Source organism: Chanos chanos, chromosome 2 (assembly GCF_902362185.1).
Source record: "Chanos chanos chromosome 2, fChaCha1.1, whole genome shotgun sequence".
NCBI classification, from domain to species: domain Eukaryota; kingdom Metazoa; phylum Chordata; class Actinopteri; order Gonorynchiformes; family Chanidae; genus Chanos; species Chanos chanos.
This window is the reverse complement of record NC_044496.1, coordinates 54,016,636-54,030,668: the sequence shown is the minus strand read 5'-3', so window position 1 is coordinate 54,030,668 and position 14,033 is coordinate 54,016,636. Positions and strand designations below refer to the sequence as shown.

Here is a 14,033-nt window from a genome sequence, read left to right as displayed (position 1 = left end):
AGGGTCGGCGACTGCAGATTTCTTTCTTTTTGTTTGTTTGTTTGTTCTGATGTAGAGATGAATTGGTCTGTATGTATGTGTCCGCTCACCAGTTTAAATGTCCACCGATTCCAGCGTGGAGGACACGACGATGACTTTCTGTGGCGTACTGCATAACGCCTACAGCAGCAGATCCCACTGTTTCAATCCCAATGAGATGTTTCTGAACCAAACAGTTACAGGGCTGCTGTAGACCGTCTGAAGAGCAATAAACCCGCTGCGATCGGTTACGTCCAGCTCAGCTTTGCCACGCGAGACTGTTACGTGAAAATTCAGCCGCAGGTCTGACGAGGAATGATTATAGCAGTTGTCAAGCCAACGAGATGGGCCATTTACTCTTGGTTTGTTGGTGTGATTTTCGGTTATTTTGGTCTATCTTTGCATCCACGGGTGAGACTTGGTGTTAAATTACACCCACGCGACCCGTCACTTTGACACGACTGAAAAGAAAAAAGAAAAACTTGACCGGGCTTTGAAAAAACCGATGGTTCTGCCATGCAATCTATCCAAAGCAATAGCGAGAAACGTTACAGCCCACGAATGGGTGAAGCCCCCTTGAACAGTTAGCAAATTGGCGTTTTTCAGAGCCAGATGTTCTGCTACGGCCCGGCCCGACAGCGTCCCTATTCTTTTTGCTTGTATCAGAACCCTGCTGTTCTTTGGAATCTCTACGACTCTGCCGACGTCACCTGTTCCTCAAAGGAGCAGCTGCAGGCCGCTCCGCCGGTTCCGTTTCAGAGTAACGCGAGAACATTACTCTTAGCGTCCCTGTTGTTGTCCCATTTGTTTGTTTTTAAAAACAGATGTATACTATCTTTTTTTATGTTCCGTTTCAGAGTAACGCGAGAACATTACTCTTAGCGTCCCTGTTGTTGTCCCATTTGTTTGTTTTTAAAAACAGATGTATACTATCTTTTTTTATGTTCATAAAAAAAAAAAATATAGATTATTTTTGGATGGTATTCTTACCGGAACACGAAATGAAAATATTTTAAAAGTTGTATAAAAGACATTTTGTAAACTGTTATTAAATATAAAATGGAAAAGTTTTATGATTTTTTTTATAGAAACGAAACAAAAAAGGAAATAAACAGTTCAGAGACTGATTTTGTGCACTGAAAATTATTAATATTCTCTGTTGTCTACTTAGAGGAGCTCATTTCCCTGGCAAAGTTCCACCAGTAGATTTCTCAGTGCCTATAACTGTTTCTTTCCTCTTTATGGACGTTTTAAAAAGAGCCCGAAAAACAAAGGACAGAAGTTTACGTCCACGGAAATGACAAAAAAAAAAAAAAAGCTAGCCAGCTGAGCTGGGTCCAGCATGTAAAAAACATGTGTCTCTAAAGGTCTGGAGTCCTGCTGACTTTCTTATCGCCCAAATACTCTGGTCTCTGACAGGCTTTAGAGTACACACTTGATTTCCAGGTACAAAATTAGCCTCTAATTATAAGCTGACGGCTAAAACCAGCAGGTTTCCAGAGCGAAATTTGAATAACCCTGCAACACAAGCAGGCCAGATCTGTGACTGCATCCACAATTTTTTTTTTGTTTGTTTGTTTGTTTCTTAAATCAGTTGCAACAACTCCCGTTGAGTCCGTTTAACCCGAGTGTCCCTCGTGGAGAACTACAGACACGCAGAGGTTTTTATCCACCCCTCTTTTCTTTTTGAGAAACTGAACGGGGCTAAAACAGCAACCAATCAGAGTAATTACACGAATGACCGCAGTAAATTAACTTGAGATAATCCGACCGAGAGATCTATTCACAGCCACTCGGATGAAACGCCCAACCGCTTAATCAGTAGCAGACACTATTCCTACTGACAACACTGCCATAACCCCAGAGAACGTGGAGAATCTTCTAGATAGGGCAGACTTAGGAGGAGGATCAGGACCATAAAAGGCTTAAGCTGAGCCCCCCTCTTCCTATGGCTGGCCCTTCTTACTTTAAACAAAGACAACAGACAGCCCTGACCATTCATTATGAGTGGGTACACGCTGAATAGCAGTCTAAAAGAGGTTAAAGGCTATGCTGCATACGCAAGATCTTAGTCGGGTCATCATTGTTGAACTTACTATTGAATGTAATTTGTGACCAAAAGTGTAAGGCTTTGTATCTTTGATTGTTAGCAGATAATTAAACACTGTAGCTATAGGTCTTTAAAGGACATTTTATATGATAATCAAAAAATAAAATGAAAAGCATAGATGGAAACAACCAAATAGTTACCTTCCAATAAAGACACAGAACTGCAAAATGCTGACAACATTTGAATGTCACACCTGCTTGATATTAAATAATTAAAAATGATAATTTAATAACCAAAATCGAAAGACATGAAACGGGGAGGGGAAAAAAAAAAAGACATGTGGATTGGATTTTCTTTCAAGTTACAAATTCATCAACAAAATCTCAGGATTTATTTAAATTAAAAATAGTAAGTTTCATTTTTAAACATAAAAAACTAGACAAAAAAAAAAAAAAACCACACACACACACACAAAAATTAAACAAAAACAAAACTCAATTCTCTCTACCCCCCCTTCCAAAAAAACAAAACCAAAAAAAAAACAAAAACTAATTTTTACCATAAGTTCCCACCAAGCATTCACAGTTATGTTAGCATTGTTACGTCAACCTCCTCACTCTACATTATCTCCCATCCAGACATGTCTATTTTTTTTTTAGTGATTTTAATAACCATAGACGTTTATTGCATAACAAACTCATCTGAAGTCCAGCAGTCATAATCACCAGTCTCTGAAAACAAATACAACTCATGGTCCATAGGTTAAAACCTCATTTGAGCAGGGTACAGGGAAGAGCATATTTCAGACAGCAGAACATTGTCTGTACAATCCAAAAAAACAAACAAAAAACAAACAAAAAGGTGGCAAACTGTTAACATGAGTTTTCCTGTCCCTTCGTTAGACAAAAGGATGACATCTCCCTCTCTCAGAATGTCATTCTCTGAGGGCTAGAAGTGGATCTTTCAAACTCTTAAGACTTCCCAAGCATAAACAAGTATTTACAAACATATCAGCTGGAAAAAAAAAATCATAATAAAATACGGAGTTGGCACAGTCCAAAGACTTCAAATGTCGTAACAACTCAATGAAGAAATGTAAATTTGTACAGCATATTAACATATGCACAAAGGGAAAACTGGCTTTTTTTTCCACTTTGCCCAACCAATGAGCTTAAAGATACAGTGAAAGAAAAAATAATAATAACGGAGAGAGGGGAGAAAAAAACAAACAAACAAAAAAAACACGTAGGGCACGGATGCCCAGGAAAAGGCCAGTCTCAGTGAAAGTTCTCCAACTTGCGTAACCGTAGTGGGTTGGAGGGCAGGGCTTGAGCGCTGGGGACGGTGGAGGGCTCGGGTTCGGTGGAGCGGAAGAGTACTCTGCCTCGATGATTGAACAGGTAAAAAGAGGGATGGTTCCTCAGTGTGTCTAAAGTCCTGTTCAGAAAGAAAACAACCGAGGGGGGGGGGGGGGGGGGGGATCAGCAATTAGTTATTCAATGTCTTAAATACAAACAATGGCAACAGGGCCTTTAAATGATCATAAAGAATCCCTCCTTTTTAAAACTAAAATGCTGCCTCGGCCAGTGCAAACTAGACACCATCACTTCACCTTGCTTTGACATGTACTCACGCAGAACTCTGTCCCATGGGGGTAAACTGCATATTTTTTGGAAATATAGTGTTGGGGCAACTTACTTGTTTTTGAGTTCTGAAGAGGCATCCATGTCTTTGAATTCGCCTGCAATGTGGACTATGCCATAACATGTCACCACAAACGCTAACAATGTCTGTAGGACTATCTGCAAAACCAAACCATAAAAAGACATTTTTGAAATTGACCATTGTTTGACCTAAGAAACTAAAGTAGGAGACCTTTCATGAACTAGAAATTAAACATTTTTCATTTCAGAAAGTTCACATTTCAATGATCTGCCTTACGGTGCGTTTTTTAATCAAGGAACTTACATCTATTGGAAGAGTCTCATTCTCTTTTTCTGTGAGTCGCATGTATGAACGGTCTGAAAAAGAGAAACACTGTCAACATTTATGCATACAAGGCAATGAGATTTAGAACAAAGCAAATTTCAAAATTAGGGTACCACAACTTGAATAGCAGGGCGGCATTTATCAACAGGACACACAGCGATGTTAAATAAATAAATAAATAAACCTTAATGTGTCGTAGATTGGAAGTAAAAGTTCATTCAAAATAAACACAAACGTAACAGTCTTGTCCGTATAGAACTGTTGCCTGGTGCAACTCTGCGAAGATCTTTGACACATGGCGCATGCGTATATTCGGTCAGCATTATGACCAGTTCGAGTCTCGGTTCTTATTATGGTCCAATCATCCACTGCACGCTAAACTGCTAGCAGTTCCGACTCTCATGAGCACGCACTTAACAGCGCCACCATACAAACTGACAGCATCCTGCGGCACAAAGCTCAGTAAATCATTCGGCCGAGCACAAACTTCTCACATGGATCGAAGTGACAAGCAGACGTTCAATTTCCGAGTAGCGTAGCTAAAGGTCTGTTTGCGATTTCTTCACTAAATCTACCAGATATCGAAAAACTGCCATGACAGCCCTAGTAAATAAAAAAGGAGCGGAGAACACAGTCATCACCAACTGACATATTCTGCGTGCTTCACATTAAGTTTTCATCTTAAATATGCTTGCCCAAATAACTTTCTGCAACCGTGAATAATCGAACCAATAACATTATTTGGGGCGGACTTAATAATCGAGATTCGTGTTCAGATTTCTGAACGGCAAGCACGTGAAAATTCAAGAATAATTCTGCACCACACCTAACCTACCCAATTCACATTAGCTATCTGGCTAATAAGCTCATTTCGCGTTATTTCTACAAAGGAAGACGCTAGTAGCCCCCGCTAGCTGTTAATGACGATTACGGTGCAGACAGGCCCAACCGGTAGAGTGGATCAACATGTCAAGACGAAAAAGGAAATCTGAACGTATGGATACCTTTGCTATTAGTGTAATTAGTTCATACTCACGCTGTGCCGCTGAGAAGGCTGCATGGGCCAAGGCAAGAAGGCCTATACCAACGACACCTTTCCAGAAGGACGAAGCCATTTTCGAATGAATATAGCAGTGGCGGCGCACAGGTCAGCAGCTAACAGCCCCACGGGATCACTTCCGGATCCTCTGTGGCCGTCACTAACATGTTAAAATAAAAGTCCTGCAGGTTGTTCTCTACGGTGCTCTAGCAATTGAAATGACTGGAATATTGCAAAACTTACTCGTATCCCTGTACCAACGTGTTCACCCAAGATCAAGATACATCCTATTCAAAAGATGTTTTCCTCTGAGTAGGAAGACATTTACCCTGGGGGAACTTATACATTTCATAGATGAGCCACAGCTAAATATCTTGTTAAATATATAAACGGTATATTCAGATACTCGTCATAAGAAGTTAGCCAATGTAATGATTTTCCGAAGATCTAGTGTAAATTTAGAATCGAGAAACAATACAGCAAACAACAAAGGCAGTGTAATGAAAACAACAGCAACAACAACAACAATGATAGATAAATAGGTAGACAAACAAACAAACAAACAGATAATATTTTGTGCGCAGAAGCGTTCTTGAAGAGAGCACCAGTGTTATATAAGTTAAACTTTGATTATCAGTGTTGTTGAACAACACTTAAAATTTCGCATTGCCATCACTGTCTTATTTGATGAAATTTGAACCACAAAAGCACGGCACTGGACAATATGCGCATTGTTGGTGCAATGGTGATTGTACGAATACAAATTTTCGACCAGCTCAAATGACGCTACGTTTGAATGGGCGGGACAAGTCGGAATCAGGAACAATCCATTCCCTCCTTCTCATCTAGATGGAACGGTGAATGTAGTAGTAACAGCAACCTATGTGCTACTGATCAGAAAGCAGTGTCAACACAGGTTCTATATGGAAAAGCAACATGGCAATGAAAGCAACGAAGACACTGCCTCTCTTTATTTTAGCCAGCCTGTCGATCTGCTTGTGCATCTGCAAAGCGGAGGACAGTGCAATGGAGAACATCGTAACAGAGAAGAAGGCTGAGGAAAGCCACAGACAAGACAGTGCCGATCTACTCATCTTCATTATGCTCCTCACCCTCACAATATTAACTATTTGGCTTTTCAAGCATCGCCGGTTCAGATTCTTGCATGAGACGGGATTAGCTATGATATATGGTGAGACAACTATAATCAGTATTGAGGGCTATGATGTCATTGATTTGCAGTCGAAACATTGATCAGTTAAATCTAATCAGGTTTTGGAAGCGCTGATGAAATCACGAATATTGTGGCAGGTAGCATAACATGACTAGGCTCTAAAAAGAAACGGCTAAGAATACCACCATTTTCACTTCCACGTTTGAGCCGTTCTGGCTGTCAGGCCCCAAGAGATGTTGAAGCTAGCAAGCTAGTTATCTCATTTCAGGCTTAATCACGTAGCTTGTTAGCTTCAGTGCTTTGAATGCACGGACTGTTGTGAATTGGGCTAAATCGAACACCTTTACAAAACAAACAGATTTATCTTGAACAAATTTACGCTTTAATCACATAGAAGTTTCTTGACAGACATCTCTCTAAGCATAGTAGAAAACGCCCATTTGTCGCTGCGTTCTTATTACCTGTTGTCACGTGAATATCAACTCCACAGGTTTTAATGAATGTTTCAGCGTTGAAAAACAAGGTTTAATATTGCTTATGGCTTGTTAATCTGTAGGCTAATGTGGTGTTTACTCTCTGCTTTTGTGTTATTTACCATTCCCATAACTTCACTTGAAATGAAAATGTATGGAAAAACTCCGTAACCTTGAATATGTTTTATCGGTCACATGATACTGAATCAGACAGTATGAAATCACATTTGCTGTAACAACGAATTTAAAGTATGTGTAGTTGCTTGACTCTTAATTTTTCCCGGGAGAACTTCACTCCAAGTCTTATACATGGTACAGTACGAGACATGCAGATATGACGTGTATGTGCGTTTGTTTTGTCTCCCACTGATCACGCTCGCGCTCTTTTGCCAGGGCTGCTCGTTGGTGTGGTCCTTCGCTATGGTATCCATGTTCCTCGAGACGTCAACAGTGTGACATTAAGCTGCCACGTCAATGCCAGTCCAGCCACACTACTGGTCAACGTCAGTGGCAAATTTTATGAATACACTCTGAAGGGGGAGATCAGTGCTAATGAGGTGAATGATGTGCAAGACAACGAGATGCTTCGGAAGGTAAATTGATGCTCTGTCACTGGATGAAACCAGGGCGAAGTTCTTCTTCGAACTTTTACTCGTCAGTTTTCTTGTTGCACAGTATAATACAGTATGAATGGTCTGGTCAGATGATCTGCATCTTGTTTATTGGTCTAATGTTTGGACTAAATCAATCCCAAACTCCGTATGACTGCAATTATTTTACATTTATCTCTCCTTCTCTCTTTTACCTTTCCATCTCTATATATATTTATACACACACATACATACATATATGGCATATATATACATATATATACTAACATATAAATAACTCTGTCCATCTCTCTGTCTTTCTCCTTCCCCATAGAATCCCTCAAATAAATGCAACAATTTAACTCAAAGCGTAAAATAAGTAATCTAGTTTTCTGATTCAAGAAGACATCCCATGTCAGATGACTTGGAGGAGAGACAACCGTAATTGATTTACATAGGCTCAGTTTGAGACTTGGGTTTGTGTGAACAAAGATCTAAACATAATTTGTCTAGATTTGTTTTGGAGGCAGCAGATGAGTAGTGTCTGTTCGTGGAAAATCATGACATCAACTGTCAGATGAAAATGCTTTTCTTTAGTTGAAATTGTTTGTTTACTTATGTTATGTGGCTACTAACGCTCACCCAAACATGGAAAGAAAAGTTGAAATGTTGAAACCAATGATTATGGTGAACATATTCACTTGAGAATCAGTAAATGGAAGTTGTTGAATGAGGTTTAAAAGAAAGAGCGCGAGAGAGAGAGAGAGAGAGAGAGAGAGAGAGAAACAAAACACTTAGATATGACTCTTCCTGGGGGGTGTTCCAGAAAGCTGGTTTAGTGAAAACTCAAAGTTAGTTAACTCAGAACACGTAGTAAACCTCCTAATAGAAGAGCCCTGTGGCTTTGTTTTGCTAGGAGAATGAAGCCTTGGGGCTCTTTTATTAGGAGGTTTACTACTTACTCTGGGTTAAGTAACTCTGAGTTTTCACCAAGCCCACTTTCTGGAATACACCCCCTCATGACCAATCTGCCTGGTTAACAGACAGACCAAGGACTCCAACCACCGTTATTTAAAACTTTTTGGGTGATTGTTCTCATAAACCTTTACTTTTGTTGCAAGCCCCCTTTTACATGTTTCATAAAGGAAGTGTGGGTGTATAGAATATCATATATCATCAGATAACATTTTAATTATGGCATGTTGAAGAGGCTGTCCTGACAAAATGTACTTTGCTTTTATCATCTTTCTTTTTTTTAGGTGACCTTTGACCCTGAGGTGTTCTTCAATATTTTACTGCCTCCCATTATCTTCCATGCTGGCTACAGCTTAAAGCGGGTGAGAGTTTCCTCTAGTCAGAGTTGGAGAAACTGGCAGGATGCAGAATGCAGTGAACAGATTGTATCGAGGAGGAATCCAGATTAAAGTGGATTTCAAATACAATTGATTTGCCTTTATCTCAACGTAATTCAATGGAGTATCCGAAAACAAGTGTACGGCCAATTTCACGTCACTGTGTCTTTTCTGCAATATTCTGTTTCAGAGACACTTCTTCAGGAACATGGGCTCTATCCTGGCCTATGCATTTGTGGGGACAGTTGTGTCTTGTTTCATCATTGGGTTAGTAGACAGACTAGACAGTCTGTATATACATTTGTTTGTTTGTTTGTTTGTTTTTTGATGAGCTTTGGAGATCTGTGTCACCGTGCCTCTGTTGTGTCTTTGCAGGTTGCTGATGTATGGTTGTGTAATGTTGATGAAGCAGATAGGACAGCTGGGTGGAGACTTTTTCTTCACCGACTGTCTGTTCTTTGGGGCCATTGTGTCAGCTACTGATCCAGGTAAGAGTATCAGTGCTGTCCTCTCAGCTTATCTGGCCACCACTCACAGAATGGACATGGGCTCGCAGTGGCCTGGGAAACAGTCCAGTAATAATAGGGTTGTGGGATCTGAATCTTGGACTTGTGTGGCTCTCTTCCAAGGTGACTTTGAACAGGGCACCGAACTACAAAACTTGCTCCAGAGGCCCGTGACCTCTTAAATAGTGAGAATGAAAAGCTGTGTGGGAACACCATGTCAGTTAAACAGCTTAAGAGTCAAACGGATCACATATTTCATTCTGGATGTGCGCCAGGCTGGTGTATATCAGTCTGATTAAAAGATAACCGTTAAAACTGGATTTACTGGTTTTACTGTGTTTTCCAGTAACCGTCTTGGCTATCTTCAATGAGCTACAAGTGGATGCTGACCTGTACGCCCTGCTGTTTGGCGAGAGCGTGCTGAATGACGCCGTTGCCGTCGTCCTGTCCTCGTGAGTTTCCAGTACACCCAGTCTACCCATAGACGCCTCTGACAGTGATGCCATGTGTGACATTTAGGACCAAGGCGGGTCCTTCTGGTCCCATACTGAGAACCACTCCTCTGTCTCAAACCACACCCTTTCTTTGCACTGTAACATCATCATCATTGGGCCAATAAGAGATACATTTTTGATCAAGCTTTCAGTCAATGCACGGAAGCTGTCCCACCATGTTTGTGATATGTAAACTCTTTAAATAGTTAGTGTTTTAATGTCAGGAGTGTTTAATGGCTTGAGACAGGGTTTTTTTTGTTTTGATTTGTTTTTTCCGTTGAAGGAAGACCTTGAAAAATACTTTTCAGCTCTGTCATTGATTGTGCTGTGACCCTTAAATAATCAAACAAGAGCCTCATTATGGATTGTGGAATGTACTGATGCATTGACTTTTGGTTTCTCCGTTGCTGCGGGACCCGTTCCACCATTCTCTCAGGATTCTTCTGTATTTCGGGAGGCAGAGCAGGGCAGGCCGACACAGCCCTGGAGCCGTAGCTCCGTGGGCGGAGGGGATGAATGTTACACAGAGAACTCCCTTAAATGGGTGTGATGCATCAGTAGCCTTGGTTTTTTTTTTTTTTTACCAGTGTGCACCTAGATCTTGCATTAGGCTGGTCTTATACCAGAACATGCAGAGCGAATTACTCACAGTTATGCCTCAGACCAGCGCTGCCAAAGGAGCGAAAAAGCCAAAATCAGAAAAGAGGAAGAAAGCTTTTTTTTCTTTCTTTCTCTCTTTCTTTTTTTTTTTTTTTTAATAGCAGCTGTTTTTTGCTGAAGGAGAGCCTCATAAGTCGTGTTCATTTTTTTAATTTGCCTTGAGGCCAAAACAAGGACCCAAGTCCTGTGTTTGTTCATTCTCACCTTCCCAAATTTACCTGATTTTGGCTTCCCTTTATATCAGCTCTTTCCATAAGTCGGTCATAGCCGAGTGAGCTTTGTCCTCCGGGCCATTTTCACGCTGAAGGTCATTTTATGGCGTGCGTGAGCCTGGGGCAGAACTGTGGGAATTTACTGATTGGTTGATAAGAGTGTGACACTCCTTACTAGCTATGTTTGGTTTGGTTCTGCGCTGCAACTCCTAGCTGAGGAAACTGTGAGCAAACCCCCCCCCCCATCCCCCCCTTCTTTTGTCACACACTTAATCTTTATCTCACTTGTTTTCACCTTGAGTCATACACATAAAAAGAAACAGTTTTATTTTAATGAGGCATATTAAAAAAAAAAAAAATCAGGAATGTTGCTGCAATAGTCAGCGCATGATTAAACGTGGAAAAGAAAACAACCAAGGACTAAAGTTTAGATTCTAGATCTGATATGTCATTAGATGACCTACATTTTTCATTTTAGTCTTCACAGTCGCAAGTTCCTAAACCATAGTAATGTCTGAAGGGAAAGAATTAGCTTACAACAATTTCTGCCAAAATAAAGGAATCGCTTGAGTAACCAATGGATGCCAAGTGTAGTGAAAACAGGTGCTTCCGCACAGCTGTGGATCGCGAGCTAATGAAGCAAACAATATTCCATCATGATTAAAGGTCATGTATAAAAATGCAAGGTTGGATCAGTCACCTGTTTTTTATAGTTGGGGGGGGGGGGGGGGGGGGGGGGGGGGTGGCGGGGTTGGGCTGCGATGTCAAGAGGAAGAGATTTCAGTTATTCAGTAGAAAGAGAGTGAGCGTACGTTTGTTTCTGTCAGGAAACGCGGTGATGGAGACTGTCGAGTTTCCTGATATTCCGTGATGAATGACGGCTTACAGATAAATTGGTATGGCGGGGACGTAAGTCATCAGCTAGGATCAGCGACGGCTGATCCTGGGCATACTCCTCCGACCATAACGTCTGTGCTTCAGATTGATCATGATTAATCGTTCTCGTGGACTTTAAATGCCATCGCCGCGCACGAGCGGAGAGTTTCACAACAAAGTCATGCGGTCAGATGAGTCATCATTCACTCTGTCAACAGGTGGATGAGAGCATTCACTGAAAGACTATGCTGAGGCTACAGGTCTGAGTGCTTGATTTCCATAGTGAGAGGTTCTGATGGCTCTGCGCTGGAGGGAAGTGTACTCACCAAACACACACAGAGCCATCCTGAATGATCACCTTCATCCTGTGATTAGAGATTTCTGTGCCGACGGGAGAGAGATCTCTTCCAGTATGAGTGTGCTCCCATCCACGGTGGTTCACTGGTTTAAAGAGTGTGAAAATGGCGTATTCTGTATGTCCTGTCTGGTCCAGACACTAGATCTCAATGCAGTGGAATATTTATGGGAGATATTCGCTAGACTGCATTTTTCACCATCAACAAAATGCAAAAAAAAAAAATAAAAATTGTGGAATGTCTGACAAAGGAACAGTATTAAATCAATCCAGTGGTTTCAGACATTTGCCAAGGCGTATTGAAGTCGTTTCCTTTATCTTGGCAGCTACCTGTTGAAAGTTGGGAAGTCGTTGACTAAATCCAGGGCACTGTGCGATTTTGAATGATTTTATTAGTATTATTTATTAGTACAATTCTTTACCAAAGCATTTTACGCACAAGAGCAGTCAAGCGAGAGTTTTCCTGGGAAATGCTGTTGTCTCTTCTCACCTAGAGAGCCCGTAGAAGTTTGTAGACGCTAGAATTGTTTAGTTGCTTTTAGCAGTTGCCAACAGGATATACCTAGTAAAATTTAGTGATTATATATTCAGTGTCCCGTTAAGAACTGAGATTTGGGCAGAGCCCACAGAGGGGGAAAAAAAACAGATTCTGGGCCTAAATAATGAAACCAAATTATACATTTTTACTCGGTGAAAACCGGGAACCCTTTTTGGGTTAAAGAACACCTGAGAGAGAATGAACTGACACTAGTGATCACTTTAAACATGTGCTAAAATTCAATTTGATACACATTTCCGCAATTTTGGTGTTCTAAAAACATTCTCCCCTTTATGTTAAACGTTTCATATTCCAATTTCAGGTTTAAATGAAAAAAGTAAGCAACCATATCCGTTACTTTGCAGCACCGTATCTTAACGCGGTCGAATTTAATGCTTCGACTACGTGTGCGTGTGCAGTGTTTTTCTTTTTCTTTTACTGTCCTCACAATCTTTTTTTTTTTTTTTTTTCAGTCTCTGCTTCTCTGCTCTCTTTTCTGTATAGGCCAAAGAGAGACACATTTATAAATGTGTTTAATTTGGCCTTTCTGACTCATTTTTTTGTTTGGATTATTATTCTGAAAACAATTGTTCTTGTGAAAAATATGTCCAATATAGGCAAACCTAGCCAAGTGTATTATGCTGCCCGAAAAAGGTTCCAGATCCTCTCTCTCTTATTTTGCCTCTGTTAGATTAAAGAGGATGGTTTTTTTTTTTTTTTTTTTTTTTTCGCTTCCAGAACATTCATAAATGGCTTTTTGTCTCTTGTGGTCAGGTCCATCGTGGCGTACCAGCCCGAGGGGGATAACACCCACACGTTTGAAGCCATGGCCATGCTCAAGTCCTTCGGCGTGTTTTTGGGAGTGTTCAGCGGTTCCTTTGCTCTGGGTGTGGTGACTGGAGTCATGACTGCATTGATATCCTTCCATGCCTCCTACCCGTCTCGGATAATCAGAGTTACTGTAAGATAAGATTTATCAGAGGTCGTGGCCTTTTTATAACTCCTCCTCCCTGATGCTTTTAGTTTTACTTTTCCCGTATCTGGTGCACTTCTTTTCCACAGGCGCCACCAAAACTACCCATACATGCTCCAGTGCGAATACCAGAACATTTGCCTACCTCTACCCACAGACAGTTGATCCCCTCCAGAAGGGGTGGGTGCAGTCAGGGTTCACTGAAATAGATACAGGTAGTTTTCAGTAGGTGTCTGTGAAAACAGGAGCCCGATCCTTTGTCAGTGAAGTTTTGAATCCATCCATTGCGTTCACTGATTCGTTATGCCAGCTGTGAGTCAATTATTAAATTGTCCTCCAGCCCCAAAAATCCCCCCTCCCCCCCCCTTTGCGGGAGTTCAGCATGTGACTGACTGGTACTTTAGATTCCTTGACGTTTTCCCTCCACGTCACCAAGTTCACTAAACTCCGAGATTTCCAGCTACTGGAAACAGCCCTCTTCTTCCTCATGTCCTGGAGCACCTTCCTCTTGGCCGAAGCCTGCGGATTCACAGGTAACACCAAGGACCTCACAGAGAACCGTCATTGTCCCCTCAGCGCCTACCCTTGAATGTCTCCACCGTGTTAAAGCTGATCCTCATTGATCCATCGCCTGAGTTTCACCGTTGGTCTTTTTTTTTTTGTGTGTGTGTAGGAGTGGTGGCTGTTTTGTTCTGTGGAATCACACAGGCTCATTACACCTACAATAACCTTTC

General features: G+C 41.2%; 2 protein-coding genes across 2 annotated transcripts in view; one reads left to right on the top strand and one right to left on the bottom strand.

Moving 5' to 3' along the window:
• Positions 1-2,715: 2,715 nt before the first annotated feature.
• mmgt1 (membrane magnesium transporter 1) lies at positions 2,716-5,191 on the bottom strand. Its single transcript, XM_030766345.1, has 4 exons — positions 5,094-5,191; positions 4,037-4,089; positions 3,767-3,870; positions 2,716-3,505 (listed from the first exon to the last, which is right to left on the bottom strand). The coding sequence occupies exons 1-4, from the start codon at positions 5,170-5,172 to the stop codon at positions 3,346-3,348; spliced, it is 396 nt and encodes a 131-aa protein (XP_030622205.1). The 5' UTR covers positions 5,173-5,191; the 3' UTR covers positions 2,716-3,345.
• Positions 5,192-5,820: 629 nt separating this feature from the next.
• slc9a6a (solute carrier family 9 member A6a) overlaps positions 5,821-14,033 on the top strand; it is an 11,967-nt gene continuing 3,754 nt past the window's right edge. Inside the window, exons 1-11 of the mRNA XM_030765564.1 lie at positions 5,821-5,833; positions 5,995-6,288; positions 7,137-7,336; positions 8,593-8,670; positions 8,876-8,952; positions 9,061-9,173; positions 9,538-9,643; positions 10,122-10,229; positions 13,101-13,242; positions 13,727-13,832; positions 13,973-14,033. The exon at positions 13,973-14,033 is cut by the window's right edge and continues 28 nt beyond it. Of these exons, the coding sequence (XP_030621424.1) occupies positions 5,821-5,833; positions 5,995-6,288; positions 7,137-7,336; positions 8,593-8,670; positions 8,876-8,952; positions 9,061-9,173; positions 9,538-9,643; positions 10,122-10,229; positions 13,101-13,242; positions 13,727-13,832; positions 13,973-14,033 (1,298 nt within the window). The remainder of the gene's footprint in view (positions 5,834-5,994; positions 6,289-7,136; positions 7,337-8,592; positions 8,671-8,875; positions 8,953-9,060; positions 9,174-9,537; positions 9,644-10,121; positions 10,230-13,100; positions 13,243-13,726; positions 13,833-13,972) is intronic.

Coding starts and splice junctions, on each gene's coding strand:
- mmgt1 (XM_030766345.1), bottom strand. CDS start 5,172: ATGGCTTCGTCCTTCTGGAAAGGTGTCGTTGGTATAGGCCTTCTTGCC. Junction 4,090..5,093: donor AGCCTTCTCAGCGGCACAGC/GTGAGTATGAAC, acceptor TCTCTTTTTCAG/ACCGTTCATACATGCGACTC. Junction 3,506..3,766: donor TCTTCAGAACTCAAAAACAA/GTAAGTTGCCCC, acceptor CTTTCTGAACAG/GACTTTAGACACACTGAGGA.